General features: G+C 43.4%; 1 protein-coding gene across 1 annotated transcript in view; it reads left to right on the top strand.

Annotated features, from left to right (window-relative positions):
• Nucleotides 1-20700, top strand: part of KIF13A (kinesin family member 13A) — a 200266-nt gene extending 179566 nt beyond the window's left edge. The window contains exons 27-38 of the mRNA XM_034660191.1: nt 644-699; nt 1982-2106; nt 2375-2551; nt 3563-3655; nt 3838-3990; nt 4957-5034; nt 6702-6749; nt 7866-7977; nt 9142-9293; nt 9766-9870; nt 15887-16678; nt 19080-20700. Of these exons, the coding sequence (XP_034516082.1) occupies nt 644-699; nt 1982-2106; nt 2375-2551; nt 3563-3655; nt 3838-3990; nt 4957-5034; nt 6702-6749; nt 7866-7977; nt 9142-9293; nt 9766-9870; nt 15887-16678; nt 19080-19100 (1912 nt within the window). The 3' untranslated portion in view covers nt 19101-20700. The remainder of the gene's footprint in view (nt 1-643; nt 700-1981; nt 2107-2374; nt 2552-3562; nt 3656-3837; nt 3991-4956; nt 5035-6701; nt 6750-7865; nt 7978-9141; nt 9294-9765; nt 9871-15886; nt 16679-19079) is intronic.
• Nucleotides 20701-21283: the final 583 nt, after the last annotated feature.

Genomic DNA, 21283 nt, shown 5'->3' on the forward strand with positions numbered 1-21283 from the left:
TTTTGATAAAGGACCGCTTTGGTCTTTTTCATAGACAGCCCTTCCTCCTTTGATATTTCTTTCAGTCTCTCCTCCTTTAAGCTTTTTAATGTTGTCTTTTTTGTTTACTTTCTCTGGGTTCTGGTCCTATCCCCTGTCTCCACTCTTAACAGCATCCCTTCCCTTTTTCCCATCACTAGAACTATTTCTACAAAGCCATTAAATAATCTTTGTTTCAGTTAATTACATCTGATTTATGTAACTGGTAGTTCTTTATGAAAGTCACATAATTCTCATGATGTGTGTTAACAGAGACATCAAAAAATGTTCAAATAGGGCTCCTAGGTGGCTCAGTTGGTTAAGCATCTACCTTGGGCTCAAGTCATGAGCTCAGGGTCCTGGGATCGAGGCCCACGTTGGGCTCCCTGCTCAGTGGAGAGTCTTCCTCTCCCTCTCCCTCTGTCCCGCCCCCTGCTCATGCTCTCTCTCTCTCTCTCAAATAAAATCTTAAAAAAAAAAAAAAGGAATTGTGCAAATACTTCATGAATAGAATCTGTAACCCTACGGTGGTTCTTTTCCACTTCCGTGCCTCTGTGGTATTCGATTATCTAACACGATGTAGTACACGTATTTTGTTATGATTAAATTTTGTTGTTAAATTTAGGGTCCCACCACCCGGAATGGAAACTCACATACCGGTTCTCTTCCTTGATTTGAATGGTAAGCAAACCCCAGGGTTCCAGGGGCCCTCTCATTTCATTTAGGTTTGTAATGTCTTCAGACCCACCTGATTTTGATTCCTTAAATTACTTTTCTCATCACTCATATGCTATATCTAGGTGACATTTTTAGCCCAACCAAATGTATGAACCTTGACATGTAACATCACTAGAAGAGAGAAGTGGGTATTTAGTCTTAAAAAGAGAGTTCTGTAAGATTAAGAACTCACATAAAAAGTGTTTAAAACAGAGTTGAGAGACATTGATGGACAGAGGGATTACCTGAGAAAGTAATCACCTCAGAGACTCTGAACCTTTAGGCTTTGTAGGGCTCTAGGAATCTGCATTTCTGATTAGTGCCATTTGCTCCCTGCCCCAATAGCGCTGATGCCAGAACGTAATTACACTGTAAACCCAGCATTAAGGGTTGTTCTTTACAGTAGCGATTAGATTGAACCTGCGTGAACCAAGAGTGATGGTCCTCAATATATTTTAGCAGGAAAACCCATTTTCAGAATGAAATCTTAAATGGAACCCTATGTGTAGACTAAAAAGGAAGAGTTGCCAAGTGGCGGGATGGGTGGGCTCAGGCAGGCTCTTCTGCACGGCCCCTGAAATCTTAAAACACAGCCTGGAAACCTGTTTTTTGGAGGGAAGACCCGGGGAGGGTCACTTTGGCTCTTCCTAGGAAGAACTGTTTTAAGAGCCTGGAAGTAGGACGTGTGCCTTATGAAGTGGTGGGCTCCCTGTTATTGAAGGGATACATGCAAAGGTTGGATGACCATGTATAGAAATTTGTGAAGGTGAATCCCACGTGGTATTGGAAGAAGGTGATCTTTGTATTTCTCCCAAGTGCTTGGAACTTTGATTCCACATTGATTGTTTAGCTGTTCAAATCTCTAATCATGTGTAAGTTGTGTAAGTAGGGCACAAGCCTCACACCAGGCTATACAAGGAATTGACCTCAGAAAGCACCAAAGTCTCACCTGTGTTTTGGTGGAGAAAATCCCTGCTCCTAGGATTGCGTATGGCATATATTTGTCTCTTTTATTGGAGACTCATGGGGTACCTTCTTGGCTCTCATAGTTGGTTCTGTAAAGGATAAAACCTATTGTGAGGAATTAGCATCTCTATTTCAGCTGTGGGATAAGGAAGGGAAGAAGAAAATGAAAGTGCATTATGTGTAAAAATCATCAGTGGAAAGCATATTTTAAAAAATTCAGTGTTTGCTTAGAAAAATGACTTTTCCTTCCACTTCTGTTTTGTGCCCCGGATGTGGTCAGCTGATGACCTTAGTGCCAACGAGCAGCTCGTGGGCCCCCATGCGTCGGGCGTGAACTCCATCCTGCCCAAGGAGCACGGCAGCCAGTTTTTCTACCTGCCCATCATAAAGCACAGTGATGAGGAGGTATTTGACCCCTACCGTTCTGTTTCTGGGGTTCAGATGAGTGCACCTGCCTACGGGCCTGTCTTCCCGTTGAACTGCTGTGGTCTGCTTTGGGGGAGAGGACTGGGGACTTTAAAAACTTGAATGTGTGTTGTTGCTCAGAAAAAGAGAGGAGCAACACATATGATTCAGTGGGGTTGCGTTTCTCTTCTCGCTGTCCTGTGTGATGTCAAACCGCAGCCGCTGAGCTGGGTCTTTTCCGTGTCCGCAACCCTTCTCTTGTTCTCAGGTTTCAGCCACGGCCTCCTGGGACTCCTCAGTGCATGATTCCGTTCACCTGAATAGGGTCACGCCACAGAACGAAAGGATTTACCTAATAGTGAAAACCACGGTGCAGCTCAGCCACCCGGCTGCTATGGAGTTAGTATTACGAAAACGGATTGCAGCCAATATTTACAACAAACAGGTAGTAACAGGGCCTGATTCTGCTGTTGCCTACATGAGCTCGAAGTGTTTTCCTTCTGTCTTTCACAAAGTTGTGTTTTGTGGTGCTGATACCGTGGGTGTGCAAGTTGTCACCACACTAGCCCAGTTACAGTCTGACTCTTGCTGACCCCAGATAACGGGGCATGGGGACAGCACAGGTAGATGTCAGCCACCCAAGGATGGTCCCCCTGGGCCAGTCTGAGACCCATAATCCTAGGAGGCAGTGGAGCTATGACATGTCGCTGTTTGAAAAAGGCCAAGTGCCAAGTCCAAGCAGGTTAGTGACAAAACAGGACAAGGGGCAGGCCCAAAATAAATCCTTGCTGCTTCCCCAGATCTCATCCTACAGGTGCTGCCAACAAAATGGACCCTCTCCAGTTTTCTTCTGTCCAAGGATGGACTGATTAAACCCTATCAAGATCAGTCAGTTGAGCGTCCAACTCTGCTTGAGATTCTCTGTCCTCCGTCTGTCCCTCCTGCTCGTGTGCTCGCTTTCCCTGTAAAATAAGTAGGGGCACCTGGGTGGCTCAGTCGATTAAGCATCTGCCTTCAGTTCAGGTCATGATCCTGGGGTCCTGGGATCCAGCCTTGTGTCAGGCTCTCTGCTCAGCGGACTGTCTGAGCTTCTCCCTTTCCCTCTGCCCCTCCCCACCGGTACTGCTTGCTCTCTCTCTCTCTCTCAATCTTTAAAAAATAATAAAATAAATAAATCTTTAAATAAATCCTATCAAGATCAAAAGGAAGACTGCCAGTGAGAAAGAAGAGCGACCCCCAAAATTCCTGAATGGGCTACAGATTCTATGATTTAATCCCCAAATGACAGCTGGACAGTGTTGTCCTTCAGGGTCAGAGACAAGGATTTTTCAGTTGTTTTTCTGAGTTGTTGCAGGTGTATCAAAAGCCTAGTACTTGATAATACTTCCACAGTTTGTAAAACGCGGAATAAGTTATGTATTTCACATCACTTAATTCAGCTTTCCTTTCCTACCAGAGCTTCACCCAGAGCCTGAAGAGGAGAATATCATTGAAGAATATATTTTATTCCTGTGGTGTAACCTATGAAATAGTATCCAACATACCAAAGGTAAATACATATGTTACTTTTTAAAAATATCAAAATAGAAGTATTGGAGAATGTGTTAATTCTTAGAACTTCTAAATCATTTTCTCACTAAAATTTGGATAAAAATATTGTTCACATAAAAGTATTGTAATTCCAGAAAAAAACAAAAACAAACGTATTGGCATTGCCTTCTTGTCCTTCAGGCAACAGAGGAAATTGAGGACCGGGAAACCCTGGCTCTCATGGCAGCAAGGAGTGAAAATGAAGGCACTTCAGATGGGGAGACCTACATAGAGAAGTACACACGTGGTGTGCTGCAGGTGGAGAACATTCTGAGCCTTGAACGGCTCCGGCAGGCAAGTAACAGCAGGATCTGGACCACAGGGCGAGAGCACCAGCCTCCCCCACAAATGGACAGAGATGAACTTATTTACCAGACACCCTCTCTCTGCATTTATCAGAGAAAGAAAACGAGTAGCAATCTCCTCAAAGTAGTGACTGTGACAAAATAGCAAAAATGAAAATAATGTCTGCATTCTATTCAGTACCTTCTACTTAAGGGCTGTGCCCAAGTTACTTAGATACGATGGCCCTGTGAGGGAGAGAAACACTGTCAGAATCCCCTTTTGTGAGAACATCAAGACCAGCGGAAGTTAGCTCGCCTGCTCAAGGCTACACCGCTAAGAAGTTGGTACAAAGTTGGTCATAAACCAGGAAGGCTTGACTCCAGAGTCCATGTGCTTAGCCATATGCTGTTACTATTTCCCTAATTTTGGGGGTCTGGGTTAACTTCTGCAACAACAGCAGGGCATTCCTATGAAGCTAACCCATAGGCAGTGGACTCTGAGATGGGAATTGTCATCCGTAGAAGCAGTGGTGAAAGTTCGTGGAAAGTGCGTTGTGAGCAAACAAGAAGACTAAGATTGGCATCTGTCAGAAAAATCTGCCTTTAGTGGAAGTCCCACTGAAATTGCTGCGTGAATAAAACACAAGACAGCATAAAAGTTAATGGTCGTTTTGCAAATGAGATACATAGTTAGGGGTATTTCTTCTCCATTTTCTCTGCCTACCTCTGTAAACAGTCTACCCCATAAATGTCTTTAGTTCAGCAGTGTTCCTGGTCTTATGAATGGAGAGTGTTTTTGGTAGATTAAGGAAAGAGAAATTAGTGAGTACTGTAAGATTCCAGCTTTTATAACTATGGGAAGGAGCTTGGGATTGAAATAATGTGTCTTTCTGTATTTCCTAAACCTTCCACAATAAACATACATTATTTGTCATCAGAGGAAAAAAGAAAATAAATGTTATTTTGACCTTTGCAGGCGGTCACAGTCAAAGAAGCACTGTCCACCAAAGCCCGGCACCTGCGGAGAAGTCTCAGCACCCCAAATGTTCATAATGTGAGCACCCCCTGCCGAGGGTCTGTTGCTTCTGTGATGTGTCTTGGGGTTTGGGGTGTGGCATGTAAGGGCACCTGGGGTTCAGGGTTTACTGGCGTGGGCATCCCGTAGAGCCAAGCCTCGCCTCTCTCCCAGGGAAACACACCAGGAAGCGCAGTTACGTTTGTTTTTGTTTTAAGATTTTTTTTTTTTTTTAAGTAATCACTACATCCAACATAGGGCTTGAACTCATGACTCAAGAGTTGCACACTCTTCAGACCGAGCCAGCCAGGCACCCCTATGGTTATGGTTTTTTAAAAGGGGAGGAGGAATTCTGTATTTTTTAGAGATTCACAGAGAAGTATTTATGGATAAAAGATTTTTAAGTCAAAAGAGCAAAATCAGAATAAAAATTTTTTGAAGGTCATAATAAATACTACAGCAGAATTATAATAAAGTCAGAGAAGGTGTATGAAGATTAGAACAGAGGTATATGAAATAGAAAATCAACAATAGAATCAACAAAGCTGAAAAGTAGGCTTTTTGAAAAGACTGGTCAAATGGACTGACTTCTAGTTAAGATTAATTGGGGAAGGAAAGAAAACAGTGGATATTAATTCCAGTATTATTGGCAATAAAAAGGGACATAGCACTACGGAGAGGACAGAGATTTAGACAGCATAAGAGCAAACCATGCATCACATTATATCAGTAAATGTAAAAGCTTCAAGAAAATGGAATTTTCTTACAAACACCAAATCATAGAAGAAATAGAAAATCCGAATGCAGCTCTCACCATAAATAAAGCCTACACTCACAGAGAGAGAGACTGTGTTCATTGATGGGAACACACAGTATCAAAAAAAATTGGCACATCTCCTTAAGCTGATCTGTAAATTCCCAACATAATTTCTTGCAGGATTTCATAAGCTGAGTCCAGAATCGCTATGGAAGAGCAGAGTTGAAGGTGCATATGCTTTATCTAGAGCCCAGAGATTCCAGGCCTTCACACACACTGTAGAGCTCCTCATAGAAACGTAGGAGGGGGCTCCTGCCTGGCTGGTGAGCATGCAACCCTCATTTTTGGGGTTGTGAGTTTGAGCCCCACGTTGGATGTAGAGACTAAATAAATAAATAATAAAACAAACTTAAAATTAAAAAGAAACATAGGGTGTATTTAGAACTAAAAAATGCTGAAATGGTATACATGTCCATCATTGTGGGGTACAACTAGAGTGGTACTTAGGGACAATAGCAATAATTTATTTCATCAGAGTTTGTAATAGAGAAAAAAAATCGAAGCAGCTTGGATATCTATCTAGAATAGAACAAATAAATTCTGAGACTAATGAAAAAGACCATGTATGGTGAGATACCACTTATTTTAATTATAAAAATATGCAAAATAGACATTACATGTGCATATACATTATATATATTTATATATTATAGGTGCATGTATTTTTTATATAAATCAATTTTTGTGTACATAAGTAATTATGCAAAGCCTGTGTGGGAATAATTACCCCAAATTTAGTGTGGTGGTTCTCCTGAGGATTGCAGAAGGAAGAGGGGGTTGAGACTATCATACAGGCTTCAGCTGTAAATGTGACATTACATTTCTGTATTTCGGTGTAATTTATATTAAATACATAAACCACATTGATAAAACCATGGCTCTCTTACAGGTCTCCTCTAGTCGACCAGACCTTTCTGGCTTTGATGAAGACGATAAGGTGTGCATCTGTGCTGTGGGCATGGCTAGCTTACTTAGCAGAGTCAAAGTATGAAAAGTTAGGGTGTCTTGGTGTTCTTAAAATCTCAGGACTTCCCGTCTTAATCTTATGCAGATCGTATCTTCTGCCTGTCCATTTCCAAATTCAAATACTTGATGTGAAATTGCTATGCATTCAGCATTAACATTGTACCTAGCATATTTTCCATACCAGCGTAGTCCTACACAGAATTGAATTATCTGTGTGTTTATGGGTCTAACTCATAAACTTAAAAAGATTTAAGAAAGTATTATATCTGCCATTGCAAAATTGAAATTATTCCAACTAGGTAAATTTGGGATTTAAAATTAAGGACATTTTGTAACATGACCTTCCTCAGCAAATATTGCTTGGATCATTTTTTATTTTTAAGTTATTTTTTTAATGTTTTTTTATATTTTTAAGTTATGATGCCAGGGATTGAGTGATTCAAAGAGCAGAAACACAGATTATGTCATCAAGAGGTTTGAAATCTAGTCTTTAGAGGCAGGCAACACCAGAGAAGTTGAAGTAAGATTAAATAAGCTTATATGATACATAAATGGAGTTTTCTTTCCTTAGTATACCGATATCTTAGGCCAGTTTGATACTTTTAAATCTCAGGCATACATAGAGTGACCATACCCTCTGGTTTGCCTGGGGCAGTGCAAGCGTATGCCTGCTACACAAGCGAAAGTATTAATGGAACCCATTCACTCCAAAAAGCATTTCATTGTGGTCTTTAAGTTATCTAGTCAACCTGGAGATACATCAGATTTATCAAGGTGACGCCCTTTGTAGGGGGAAAGAGGAAAATGGATGGGACCTTAGGAATTCAGAAGGGGATTTCACTCCATTTGTCATGATTTTATTAAATCTCTGACATATATGATAGGATATTAACATTAACACTTTAGCCATACCTGGGTGTGACAGTACTTATATTATTTAGCCATTCATACTTTTCTATGTTTGAAATACTTTATAATAAAGAAGAACACTTGCTGCCAATAAAAAATAGGAAAAACCTGAAATCTGGGCTTCACTTCTTATTTTAAAGGGACTTAATTACAGCTAACCCATATCTTTACTTTGTAGGGTTGGCTAGAGAACCAATTAGACATGTCTGACTACAGCTCCAGTTATCAGGATATAGCCTGTTACGGAACTTTACCCAGGGATTCGCCTCGAAGGAGTAAAGAAAGTAGTGGTGAGATTGTTTTTCTGTGTTCTTTCTTTCTAATTTCTTAGGAAAAGCATGGGGGGAAGTTCTTTTATAGGTGGCATTTGATAAGATAGAACCTGAGATTGTAATGCGCTGGGTGATTCTAAACTGTCTTCTTGAAGAGAGCGTGTCATGTTCACTCGTTTGATTTCTTTTGCTTTGGACCTGGTATATCACCCAGATAATAATAATAATGGAATTTTTGTGTAGCCCTTCAGAATTTTCAGATCATTTTTCCCACATCATTTCCTGAATCTGAAGTCCCTTTTGAGACACAAACAAATCTTATTATATTATGGTTAGACTTCATTTTTTACCAAAAGAATATCTGCCTGTGTAATGCTTTTGTACTCAGAAGATTTTTTTAGGAGAATTTTTTGATTCCCGAAGGAGCTTCAGACATGGTATCAGAAATGAGCTGGATCAGCAACAGCATTACTATCTAACTGTATGACCTCCCAGTGCCCTGAAAGGAATAGCATTCTTTGAAAACGTAAATTAGCCTGTTACCTTACACCTTTTATTTTTCTACCAAATGACATTGTACCAGTGAATTAGGAAGAAAATACAGAAGGAGGGAAAGAGGGAAAAGTAAGAAATGAGTCAGAGCAGCAGAGTGGAATTGTTCTTCCTTAGTCACATGCAACAGGTGGCTTGAGGAAAAATGGGGCTTGTAAGAAAATGTATACAGTATCCATTCATTGAATATTTATTAAGCCTCTACTTGCTCTATGCAGTGAAAGATACAAAAAGGTGCCATTCTAGATCCTGAAATCGAACTGTGGAATGAGATACATAGAAAATAAGATATTGAAGTGACAGAATGCCCAAATGCATGGAAGGGTCATAGACCCCAGGATTACAGAGCAACAGAAAATCAGCATGACTTGAAATCGGTCTAGTAGCCTGCATTTCAGGGGCATCTTGAAAAGAAGGTAGAAAATTCAGTTTCTGCTTTCTTCGGTGCCACCCAGCCCTTTGCTGACTCTTTGTGACTTGGGAGATAATCTCCACTCTTGCCCACACTGGTTTTCATCTTTAGCCAAATATTAGCCTGTTAATTTCTTTGTCGAACTGGATATTCCTGTGGCTAGGTGATGACCGTGCTCCTGGTGTGCCCGTCAAATCGTGCCTGTTTGTCTTTCCCAGGTTGTCCATCAGAGAACCCCCACGCCTTAACAGTCAGCCCTTTTAAAGCATTCTCTCCCCAGCCACCAAAGTTTTTCAAACCCTTAATGCCTGTCAAAGAGGAGCATAAGAAAAGGGTGGCTCTTGAAGCAAGACCGCTCCTCAGCCAGGAGGTAAGTGCTGCCCGTCTCTGTACTGTGTGGACAGCAGAATCATGTTGTGTGTGGGGCAGTGACCGTGCCTGTGAACGTGCCTGGGTCACACAGGGTCACGGTGGGATTTCTTGCGTGGTGCTTTTGATGTTACTTCTGTGTGTTTACGGCTTTTCAAAGTTTTTTTTTTTCCTTTCCATCTTCTGAGTGAGAAAGAGACGTTCCCCTGGGTGTTTTGAAAATATGACAGGCTTTCTTTATTAATTTTGTGTACTTATTTTTACGTTGATAAACCCAGTGGTGCGATTTGCCGTGGAGTATGTGTAGTCTTGTCAGAGTCCATTGGTGGTCTAACCACAGCCCGCCAAGTTGCACTGCTCACATGGGGTCGGAAGTGTTTGCGTTGCTTTTCTAACTGGCACATACTTACTATGTATTTTCGGCTGTCGGCGTCTTCTGTATGTGATGCATCTGTGTGTCTTAACCTTTGCAGAGCATGCCTTCACCTCAGGCACATAACCCGGGCTGCATTGTGCCCTCAGGAAGCAATGGCAGCATCATGCCAGTAGAGCTCAATAGCAAACGTGAGAAGAAGATTGTAAGTTCTGGAACCATTTCTGTCCTCTTGCCTGGTGGTGGGTTTTAAGGCCCTTTCACAGACAATCAGCCAAATCCTGTAGAAGACATTAAGAGAATGTACTGGGTCTTTGCTTTTTTTTTTTTTTAATGTGATCACCAGTAATGAGATTTTGCATGAATGTGGCCATGACCTGTGATTTTTTTCTAAGTGTTCATTCTGTTTTATTTATCTTTTTGCTCAGTAGCAAGTTGCTTAGAAAAGGGGGAAAGGCACTCTTACGGGTTCTAGTCGTTAAGAAGTGTAACCATGAGATCACGCTCATTGATCTTTCTAATGTGCCTATATGCATATTGCCCAGATTCTGAAGTTAATCTACCTAGAGGAATTGCACTTACTTGGAGTGAGTAGTCATGCACTTAGCGTGGGTGTGTTTGTAAGCTCCTTCCGCGTTGCTTGATGCCGTCGCCCAGCTTATTCTGTCTCTTGTAGCCCCACTGTGAGCCCTCGGTGCCCCCGCCGCCCACTCGGCATCTCAGGGAGCCTGTTCTTGTTTGCTGGCAAAATAGGTCCTACCCCCATCTGCACACACCCCCCCCCCACCCGGTGTCGGTCTTGCTTTGGGAATGGCTGATCTGTACTTCATCCACAGGTAGGCGCAAACTCTGCCTGGAGAACAGTCATACCCCAGCGCTTGGTTTTCAAATTTGAAAATAGTTTTTAAGACGCTGTATACCAGGCACTATGGATTAGCAGTGATACATCATTTAAAAAAAAACAAAACTGTATTCTTGGGCCTGGAAACAGTTGTCTTATTTTGTGTCTCAGCTTTCACTTTCCTGTGGCTTCCTAGGCTTTGAAACAGTGAGGCCGCTCCGAGCGAGACGGAGCTGCTCGATGTTCACATCTGTGCACGGTTCGCATCTGTGTGGGCAGATCTCCTCTCCCGGCCGCAGCGTGGCAGACCAGCCCAAGGACTCACTGGTGTGAGGTCCTCTAATAGTTCTAAAATGCGCTCCTGATGCACACTGTGTGAACCTAACAGGAACTTAACCTGGCTGTGCAGTCGGCCATCCCCCTGCGTGCTTGGAGTGCTAGCAAATCTTCGAAATGGCCTTCTCATTCCTCCTGTCCACTGAGGACAGAAGAAAGGCACCTTTTCCCCCTCGCCTCTGTCTCTCTCCCCACCATTGCCTCTGTGTTCTCCTTACCTCTCTATCCCAAGTCCCCATTGTAGTTCCTGCTGGAGAAGAGGGTGAAAGTCAACAGCTGCCCCTAGATCTCTCAATCCTAATTAATTGCTTACTTACTTGACCTCCCCCTGCTTAATGAATAAGGCTGTGGCATGGGCTAAAAAGGCCAAGTAGCCAGTTCGTTACCACTGCAAACTCTCTGGCTCTCTGGCTGATTGGATCTGTCTGTTGGTTGACATGGAACTTGCACCATGTTGCATGGGTGCTAAATTTAAAACCTCTGCTACTGGTACATTTCGGTAGAACATCCCATCGAGACATTCTCGCATGACCCTTCTGGGTCTGCCAGGCACATGGCTTCGTTGTTGACAGAGTTTGCCTCATCGTTTACTTTCCTTGTAGTGTTTTTAAATAAAACCCATCTCGGGACGTTTAGCTAGCCGAGGGCAGGGTGGAACCGGCCTCTCGTAACTCAGCAACCCTCAAGCGGCAGTTAGACTCTGCGTGGTCAGACACACCTTGAAGTCCACTGAGCAGGGTCTGATGGTATCATCCTCCTTGCTGGACTCTTGAGAGGTCTGCCTTAGAAATCTGGCTCAAAACAACAACAACAACAAAATCTTTTTTTTTTTTTTAAAGATTTTATTTATTTATTTGACAGAGATAGAGACAGCCAGCGAGAGAGGGAACACAAGCAGGGGAAGTGGGAGAGGAAGAAGCAGGCTCACAGCAGAGGAGCCTGATGTGGGGCCCGATCCCTTAACGCCGGGATCACGCCCTGAGCCGAAGGCAGACGCTCAACCGCTGTGCCACCCAGGCGCCCCAACAACAAAATCTTTAAAAAAAAATGAGAAAGGGGTGCTTGGCTGGCTCAGTGGGAAGAACATACGACTTGATCTCTAGGTCATTGAGGTCCAGCCCTAAGCTAGGTGTAGAAATTGCTTAAATAAAAACCTAAGTTTTGTTTTTTTTTAAATAAGAGAAAGAAAGCTGTTCCAATACTCTTCATCTCTAAAACTATTGAATTGTTTCATTTATTTCAGATAGCAGCTTTTCCAGGATCTTTTGGTAGATTTTAAGGGTATTATTTGCTTGCTCTGAGGTTCTGGTTCTCTTCGGGAAGCTTTCATTTTATTTCTCCTCTTACAAATGGACATAAACTGCTTTATTCCTTTGTTCCCCATTCACTCTCCTTCCTTTTCCATTCTTAAAAAAATCAGATTGTGAATCAGTGCTTTGGTCTGATCAGAGGAGGTTGAAATCATCTTTTACAATTTCACGTAAAATATAGTATTATATAGCTACCCTTGATTCTTTTTTTTTTTTATGTTCAGTTAGCCAACATATAGTACATCATTAGTTTTTGATGTGTTCAACGTTACCCTTGATTCTGAAAGCACAGTGTGTTGTCTCATCAGTTTGAGAAGATACACAAATGTACTTCATGTCCTGTTTGAATAAGATAAAGACAACAATATGCCTTTGGAGTTCATCTTTTTTTTTAAGTCATGAAGCAGAGAAAAAGGGTCAAAAGGAAATCACTTCTCCCTCTCTTGAGTCTTACATAGACAGCATGTGGTTTATTTCTCCAAAGGACTTGAGTGGCATGCCCAAGGTCTCACAGTTAATGAGAGCATAAGAACAAAGGCCCCATTCCTCAGCAGAATTGGGCTGACCCCACTGACTCCAGGTGCTCCCCAAAATAATGCAGTTTCGATAGCCCTGCTGCTATTGTTTCTAAAAAAGGCTGCCGGGGGTGCCTGGGTGGCTCAGTTGTTAAGCGTCTGCTCAGGGCGTGATCCCAGAGTCCTCAGATTGAGCCCCACATCGGGCTTCTCTGCTGGGAGCCTGTTTCTTCCTCTCCCACTCCCCCTGCTTGTGTTCCCTCTCTTGCTGACTGTCTTTCTCTCTGTCAAATAAATAAATAAAATCTTAAAAAAAAAAAAAAAAAATGGCTGCCGGCCTCTTAGTACCATGGACAGAAGCACTGGGGCCCTAGGCTGATACAGTCCTTCCAAAAAGAGACATCTCCCTGTGGGACAACAAAGTCCCCATTCCAGTGGAAGCGAAAATGACTTTAATCAAGGCAGACTCCTTGCAGGGAGTCACTGCTCTTATTGGGGGTTTTGATCCCTTCTTAAAATCAAGCTGTTTTGTCTATAGGTAAATATCAGTTGCATAAACTGAATTGCAAAAACCAAATCATGAAGACTGTAGCTATAGAGGGACTTGAGAACTTGACTCCTGCTTCACTTCTAGGTAGGGTTTTAATCCTTTTTGTCCTTAAGACATAGTAGGAAGGTGCTAAGCTTAGTCTCCTTTCAGATACAATGATAAATATTTTTGGAGTAGAAAGTCTATCTAACCAGATTCCCTGAAGGTACAGTTTAAACCCAATTAAGTGCTCTTTTTTCCCTTGAAGGCAATAACTTGACGAACCTTCAGTCTGTTTACATGTTGGGAAACGTTTCATCTCTACTCAGTTTTCTTTTTTCTGAAATTCCTTGTCCCTGCTCCACTGGTCTCTCTCTTTGGGTCATTCCCCTTCTCCCAGTCCCATCCCAAGTGCACAACTCTGTACTGATCCCTATTTGAACTTAATCTCTTGGGGTTTTTGTAGACTCTTCAGTTTTACTAAGCTCATTCTGATCCTTTAGGAATAATTTTTTATCTTCAGGAGTTTGATAAATGTGCACCTGTTTCTACACAGTAAGCTCATGATTGAATATTTCATTCAGCAAAGCTGTATTTTTGGTCCTTTCCTCAGTCTTCAAAAGAAATAACTCCAGGCATAAAAAGGGCCCCAGATTACTAATTCTCATATTCAGATTTGGTTTTCCTTGCAGCACCTAACTTTTCAGTAATTAATTGCATCAAAGACTCCTGGTCTTGGGGAATTACATTTCTTTGCCAGCTTAAATCAGAAGGAAATATAAGGGGGGGGCACCTGGCTGACAGATTTGGGAGAGAATGTTACTCTGAATCTTGATCTCAGGTGGTGAGTTCAAACCCCACGTTGGGCATGGAGCCTACTTTAAAAAGAAAAGAAAAAGGAAATATAAGGTTGCAAACACTAGAAATTCAGTTTTGAGTCTAAACATGTCAACTAGAGAACCTGGAAAATACAGGCAAAAACTACTGATTGAATTTGTCCAATCTTTGCTCCTTTCCAAACATTCTCCCCACCCCCTTTTTTTGACAGTGCTCTCTAATGTGGAATGTAGCTGAAAATAAGATGGCAGGATTAGCGTTGCCAAAAATTTTGTTTTGCTAATTTCTGGAACTTTTATTGCCGATATTTGATATTCATCTTTGATTAATAGCTGTGGAATTAAGACAACTGATGCTTTTACATAATGTATATTCAAGTTATTTTAAAAACTAAGGAGCACTGAAGAGTATCAAGGTATTGATTTGGATAGTTAGCGTTTATGCAAACGAAAGTTATTACTATAAATTTCAGTAGATGAAGTTGATGTTAATTTGTGACCTGCCATCTGCCCTTTCCTTCGAGTATGCTCTTCTTCTGTTTCCCCATCCTCTCTCTCTCCTCGACCTCTTGAAATGATACTTTAATGAGTAAGGTTAATGTTTTGGTTGCAGATTTATAGTCTCCCTGTTACTATACCGAATGGAATTTCCATCCACTGGAACAGGGTCCAGGATTGTTCTAAGAGCAAGGACCCAAAGCGATAACACCATGAGGGCAAGGACCGTACCTGTTTTTGCTCAATGCTGGTATTCCCAGTTCTTAGGACAATGGCTAGCATGTAGTGGATGCCTGATGAATACTTGTTGAACGTCATGTTGTAAGAGGAAAGGAATATTTGCAATGTCATCAGATGTTTATGAGGTTAAATAAAATGACTAGATGGTAATATCATTTTTTTTTCTTCTTAAGTAAGCTCTACGTCCACTGTGGAGCTTGAACTCATGACCCCAAGATCAAGAGCCATGTGCTCTACTGACTGAGCCAGCCAGGCACGGTTTATCATTTAATTTTATATGAACATGAAACATCTGTATGTTTTAATACTGTTTTCCACCAAATACAGAAGAATCATCCATTCAGGGACAGACTGGGGAGTTGAGGATACCCACTTCTGCATATTTACCAGTCTTCACAAACAGAATTCTAAAGCTGTTTGACAAAGGAGATTTTCAGTGACATCTCAGTACCTTCCTCACCTTCTGGCCAGATCCTCTATCCATGCTTCTCCAAACCCATAGACAGTGTTACCTGTAAGACTGACTGTTGGTATTTTACAGCCTTACGGCGTTTAATATAACACTGGGAACGGGTGTCGAAACTGTGTTCTTTTCCCTTTCCACTGTTGAGGTCTTGATTTTACTGCCCTCTTCCCCCATAAAATAGCTCAGAAACCTTCTACAAAGGACCTTCCTCACCTGCACTTGGCTTCCCAAAGTGAGGATTGTAAGAACAAATGTAGCAAAAGCTTTTCTCTGCCTCCGGCTGCCCCTCTCCTCATTTAATTACAAAAGGGAAAACCTCACAATGGAAAACTAATCATTAATTAAAATTAATTAAAGGTGTACTGCACTTAAACCAGGGAAGGAAGCATTTCCAATTAGCACTGAGTGAGCACAGAAGAAATAAATCTCCTCCACATTAGGTGATAATGGGTTTATGCCCACAGATCTCTGAGAATAATGCACCTGTATGTACCATAGGTGACAAGATTTAACCAAACTCAGAAAAAAAGAAAAAAAATCCCACTAAACATGTGAATGTGAATGCCTTTAATAGGAATATATTTGAAACCTGTCTCAACAATGAAGTCGCCGAAAGGAGCTAATGAGTGACTTTTCCTTCATTACTACAGGACTCTGAGGAGGAGGAGAATGATCTGGAAGCTCTTAGCAGGAAGCTGATAAGTTCACAGCCTTACGTACCTGTGGAGTTTGCTGACTTCAGTGTTTACAACGCCAGCTTGGAGAACAGGGAGTGGTTTTCTTCTAAAGTAGATTTGATGAACTCAAGGGTCTTGGAGAAAGAAGTATCCCGTAGCCCCACCACCAGCAGTATTACCAGCGGCTACTTTTCCCACAGTGCCTCCAATGCCACGCTATCGGACATGGCGGTCCCTTCCAGTGACAGCTCAGACCAGCTGGCCATGCAGACAAAGGATACAGACTGTAGTGAGCATTACGGACCGTCACTTGTGCACAATTTCAGACCGTCCTCAAACAAAGAGTTGACAGAACTCGAAAGAGGCTTGGTGAAAGATAAGATAATTTTGGTGCCACTCAAGGAAAATAGTGCCTTAGCCAAAGGGAGCCCATCGCCCCAAAGCATCCCTGAGAAGAACTCCAAAATCTTCTGTCGGACTGGCTCCTGTTCAGAACAAGATGCCTGCTCCCACAGAAATGGCCAACCAGCCAGAGAATTTTACCCCGGGGAAGTGACCATAGAACACACCACAGATATCCTGGAGGACCATTCCTTCACAGAGTTTATGGGTGTATCCGATGGGAAAGATTTTGACGGTTTGACAGATTCTCCTGCTGGAGAGCTTTCAAGTAGAAGAAACCTACCAAATAAAACGGACAAGAAGAGTATCTCAGACGGGCCGCAGGACCCTGCCCAGCTGCATTCCTCGGCGCAGAATGACCAGGTAATGTATTCCAGAGGCCGTCCTTTGTGTTCTGTGAGCATGCCTGATCCTGCACCAACCCCCAGAGGCAGGCGCTTCACCACGTGACTCTGTAGGAGGGATTCACTCAGATGCTGCTGACAGGGAGGATGGGCCCCCAGGGAGCGAGCTCACTCACACTTTCGCTCAGCTGGCTCCGTGGGGCTGCGCGCCTGACCTGCTCGTGCCGGGTCTGGGTGGGACTACAGAATATATAGGACCGGTGGCGTTTCTTACTGGCCTGTGGGTTGATGCTGAATAAGGATCATTCAATCTCAGATGCATTCCCAGAAATGTTTAATTACTGGCTGTCCCAAGGCATTCAGACAGCATCTGTCATATTTCATCAAATCTGTAATTTCTAGAATTATTAGATAAACCATCGTTTTATGTATCATTACAAAACAATACTTCCAGTTAAACTGCATCACACCAGTAGTTGTCAGACGCATCCCAATTTCAGACACGTTAAAAAGGGGCGATGGGGGAAGGAGGTATGCATCGAAGAATGGATTAAAAAAAAAGTCATTTGGTGCCCAGAGCAGTTGAAGTTTGGGCTTTGGAAGTTATCGGGTTGGTTTATTATAATGTTTCATTTTATAGTTTCATAGTTTAATTTTTTAGTTTGATTCCTAAACTAATGGAACAAAGTGGATCTTTGCTAACAGTCCTGAGAAGAGCAAATGATATAAATAAGAGATTGTCTGCTTCCGGGGGAAGCGGGAGCTCTGCTCTTCGCCACCACTGCTTCCCATTCGGGGTCAGTGTTTTGGTCCCACACCCCCACTGCAGCTGTACGAGGGGCAAGGGAGCACCTGAACGTAGCAAAACAAAGCTCGGACAGAACTAGGAAGATATCTAGAAAGATCATTGTGCTGCCATTCGGTGTCTGCTTTGTTGAGAAAGTTATTCCAGTTCTGTGGCTTTTCCCCCACAAGCCTTACTCCCTTTTCATACTAACCCTTAAAATTTCAGGGTGTGTCACGCACACAGCACACTCATCCATGCACTGCAAAAACCTAAACAGTGATTCCTTACCATTAAACAAACAAACAAAAAAAGACTTTTTTCCCTGTAAGACTAAGAATAAAGTGACTCGTTACTGTCATTGGAAACAAAACACTCGTTTGTTTCAAAGTCTTCAGCTGTCCTCACACACAACCTGCCCTGCTGGCCTACATCAGCCTGCCAGTCCCTCTTCCGAGAAGTCCAAGGGCTGATTCTTCCCCCTCAAACAGTGCTTCTCTCTCCCTCTTTTTTTTTTTTTTAAGATTTTATTGATTTCTTTGAGAGAGAGCACGAGCCGGGGGAGAGGGAGAAGCAGGCTCCCCGCTGAGCAGGGAGCTCGACATGGGGCTCAATCTCAGGACCTCGGGATCATGACCTGAGCTGAAGGCAGATGCTTCGCTGACTGAGCCCCCCAGGCGCCCCTCGAATAGTGCTTCTCCAGTCTAAGCGTGCAGCAGACGCACCGGTCTTGAGGGTGCCTCTTCAGAATTCAAGGCCCCAGGAGTCGCTGCCACCTCACCGACATCCCACTTCAGTGCGGGGTGAAGCGGGGGGCTTGGGTGTTCCCCCTCTGCTGCAGTGCCGGGGAGTCTGAAGTCTGCATGGGGAAAAGCAGGGCCCCAGGAGAGGAAGAGGCAACAGTCCCTGCTCTTGCTCCTTGATGGCATTACTTAGAACCAACAAACAGGAGTAGTACCTGAGTTTTGTTTTCAAACGCTCCAGAATAGTGGTTCCTGCCAAAGATCCTGCTTTAAAAGTAGAATTTAACAAAAATATTTGTGGTTATCAGGGTCATGTGGGATTATGGCAATTCTTTTTTTTCCCCCAAATAAATTGCTTTAGTATTTTTGTTTTAATACTTTTGGGTTTTAGTAAGTTGCAGTAATAATTTTTTACTTTAACTTTGGGTCTTGCTGTCGTGACTTTTCCTAGAAGCCTCACCTTGGGGTTAGGTTTCTCCTTCATACAGTGTAAATCCTAGAACTGGATTCCATTATAAATCAGATCCTGTGGGTCAGGGAGAGGCCCTCGTGTGGGGTGGGCGATGTCTGGCGGAGAGTGGTCCCTGTGTGTGTGTGTGTGTGTGTGTGTGTGTGTTGGAGTTGGGAGTGGGGGGCCTGTGTGTGTGTGGGTGTATGGGTGTATGGGTATATGGATGTGCTGGAGTTGGGGGTGGGAGGACCTGTGTGTGTATGTGTTGGTGTTGGGGGTGGGGGGGGCCTGTGTGTGGGGAGGGTGTGTGTGGGTGTGTGTGTGAGTTGGGGGTGGGGGGCCTGTGTGTGTGTGTGTGTGTGTGTGTGTATGGGTGTATGGGTGTGCTGGAGTTGGGGGCGGGGGGGATCGGAGCTTGAACTCACCAGCCTCTGCATTCTAGGGAAGCACGACCCCTCGGTGAAAAGCAGCCCGGGCTTCCTTGCAGGCCACAGCGTCTTTGCTCCGGCTGCCTTGTGGAAAGCACCAGCACCATCTTTAAAACATGCTGCGGCCCAGCCGGGACCTCAGACCAGCGTGGAGAAGCCAGTGCTTCGTGGGCCACCTACTTTCTCCTCCCGAGCTGGGAGCAGCGGCACTTTGTCACGCAGGGGCACCGGCAGCCTCTGCTTTATTCCAGAAAGCCAGAGAACCGAAAATCCCGGATTGCATTAAGTGGCAGTATTTTTGTTTTGCACTTAACGACTACACACACCCACTGTGTAGGACCTCCACAGATTCAGACAAACTTTATTCTTGTACAACTAATTTTAATCAGTTCTTACTGTAGAATCTGGAGTCAATGCTCTTTTTTTTTTTTATAAATAATATATATGATGTATATGAAATGTATATCTATAGTATGTTCAGGGACAGACAAGACTGCGCGTGAAAATGCAGATAAAAGTGGTTTGTAGAAAATCGTAAGGTACTGGACTCGGTTACACAGCAACTTAGGTAATCATCTGATGGACGAGCAGATGAGAAAGATTTGATCACCTAAGAACAAGGTTGCAAATCCCTCTTTGCAGAAAAGCTTCCAGAAGGCCGTTCTTTACAACCAAAGAACTTACGTGAAGACTAAACGTGTTTGCTGTCCGTTCTTGTTTCATGTGTACATATGTGTCTGACTGCAAGTTTGGTGCCATATTGCTCTTGGTTGCCAGGCCCCTTGTAGCTCGCTGTTCTCTGTCCTGTTCCATAAGCACACTGAAAACCCCCACAGTTCTATTCCGTGTCTTCCACCTGGCCCAGCACCTGCTGATGTGACATTGCAGTGTCACTGTTGACAATGCCTGGGGCTCTGACTGCAGCCTTCCTCGTCCTTCAGTTTGGCCTGGCCAGGCAGGTGGGATGTGGAGAGCAGTATGTATTACTGTAGGAAAACACGAGGACACGCCTGGAGTTGGGTGTGGGGAGGAAAGGGATATTGATTTTTGTCTTTTTGTGGGTGTTGTTTTTTTTTTTTTCGTTTTGGATTGGTAGGTTTCGTTGTGTGGTTTTGCTGTTGTTATTTTACTTCAGTTCTGGAAAACGCTGAGGAAGATCGGATGAGCTCTCAAGGTCCCAGGTGCCCGCTTTGCCAGGTTTGCCACAGACGATGGAGCACGGAGGACCCCGCTGTCCATGGCTCTTCTTGCAGAGTGCTTGTCGAAGGATGACGTGTGTGAGGATTTTCGCAGAAGTGCTTTATGCACCTGTCCTGTAGAAGCTTGTAAAAATCATGTGGATGTACAGCATAAAGCCCTTGTGGGAGAGGGAGAAGGCGTACGGCCTGCTGTACCTTTTTCTTTAAGTTCCTAGCATCAGTAAGTGAGTAAGATTTTGGAGACTTTAATGAAAAGCTGCTGTTCTGATTTTGTGTATAGTGAGCCGACTGTAGTATTTTACTATTGTCTGTTTTTAAAAAAAAAACAAAACTAATTTATATCCCCTTTCAACTTTATTGTATTTAATTGGTACAGATTGTGTGTGTGTGTGTGTGCGTGTTTTAGAATACAGACTGTCTAATTCAGATTTTAAAACGTCAGTTGTTTGTCTTTCATAACTCTGCCACCAGCTGCAGATCTAACTTCCCGTATTCGTATGTATATGCATGTCCCCGTCGCCTGAACGAAATAGGAACAGCCAGCATTCATTGAGGGTTTAATGTGTGCTAGGCACTGTTCCCAGCATTTGATGTTTATCATCTTGCTTAATCCTCACAGCAGTGGGTGCCGTGGGTGCTGCTGTTATTAAATGTTTGATGCTGGAAAACCGAGGGAGAGGGGTGGGTGAGCGGGAGAGTGGCATGCTTGCCTCAGTCTCCTCCCCGTGTCATGTCTGGTGATGTGTCCTGGAAGAGCAGACCCCTGAAGGGAAGATGGGGCACCTTCAGAGTGCAGAAGGGCTGGACCAGGTCTCACAGGTTCCAGACCAACCAACGTGACGTCTGCAGCAGACAAGCCAAGGGGGTCTTTTTGTTTGTTTGTTTGTTTTGTTCTGAGAGAGAGTGAGCGAGCGAGCAAGAGCACAAGTGGAGGCAGAGGGAGAAGCCAACTCCCCGCTGAGCAGGGAGCCCAATATGGGCCTTGATCCCAGGACCCCAGGATCTTGACCCAAGCCAAA

Source organism: Ailuropoda melanoleuca, chromosome 5 (assembly GCF_002007445.2).
Source record: "Ailuropoda melanoleuca isolate Jingjing chromosome 5, ASM200744v2, whole genome shotgun sequence".
NCBI lineage: Eukaryota > Metazoa > Chordata > Mammalia > Carnivora > Ursidae > Ailuropoda > Ailuropoda melanoleuca.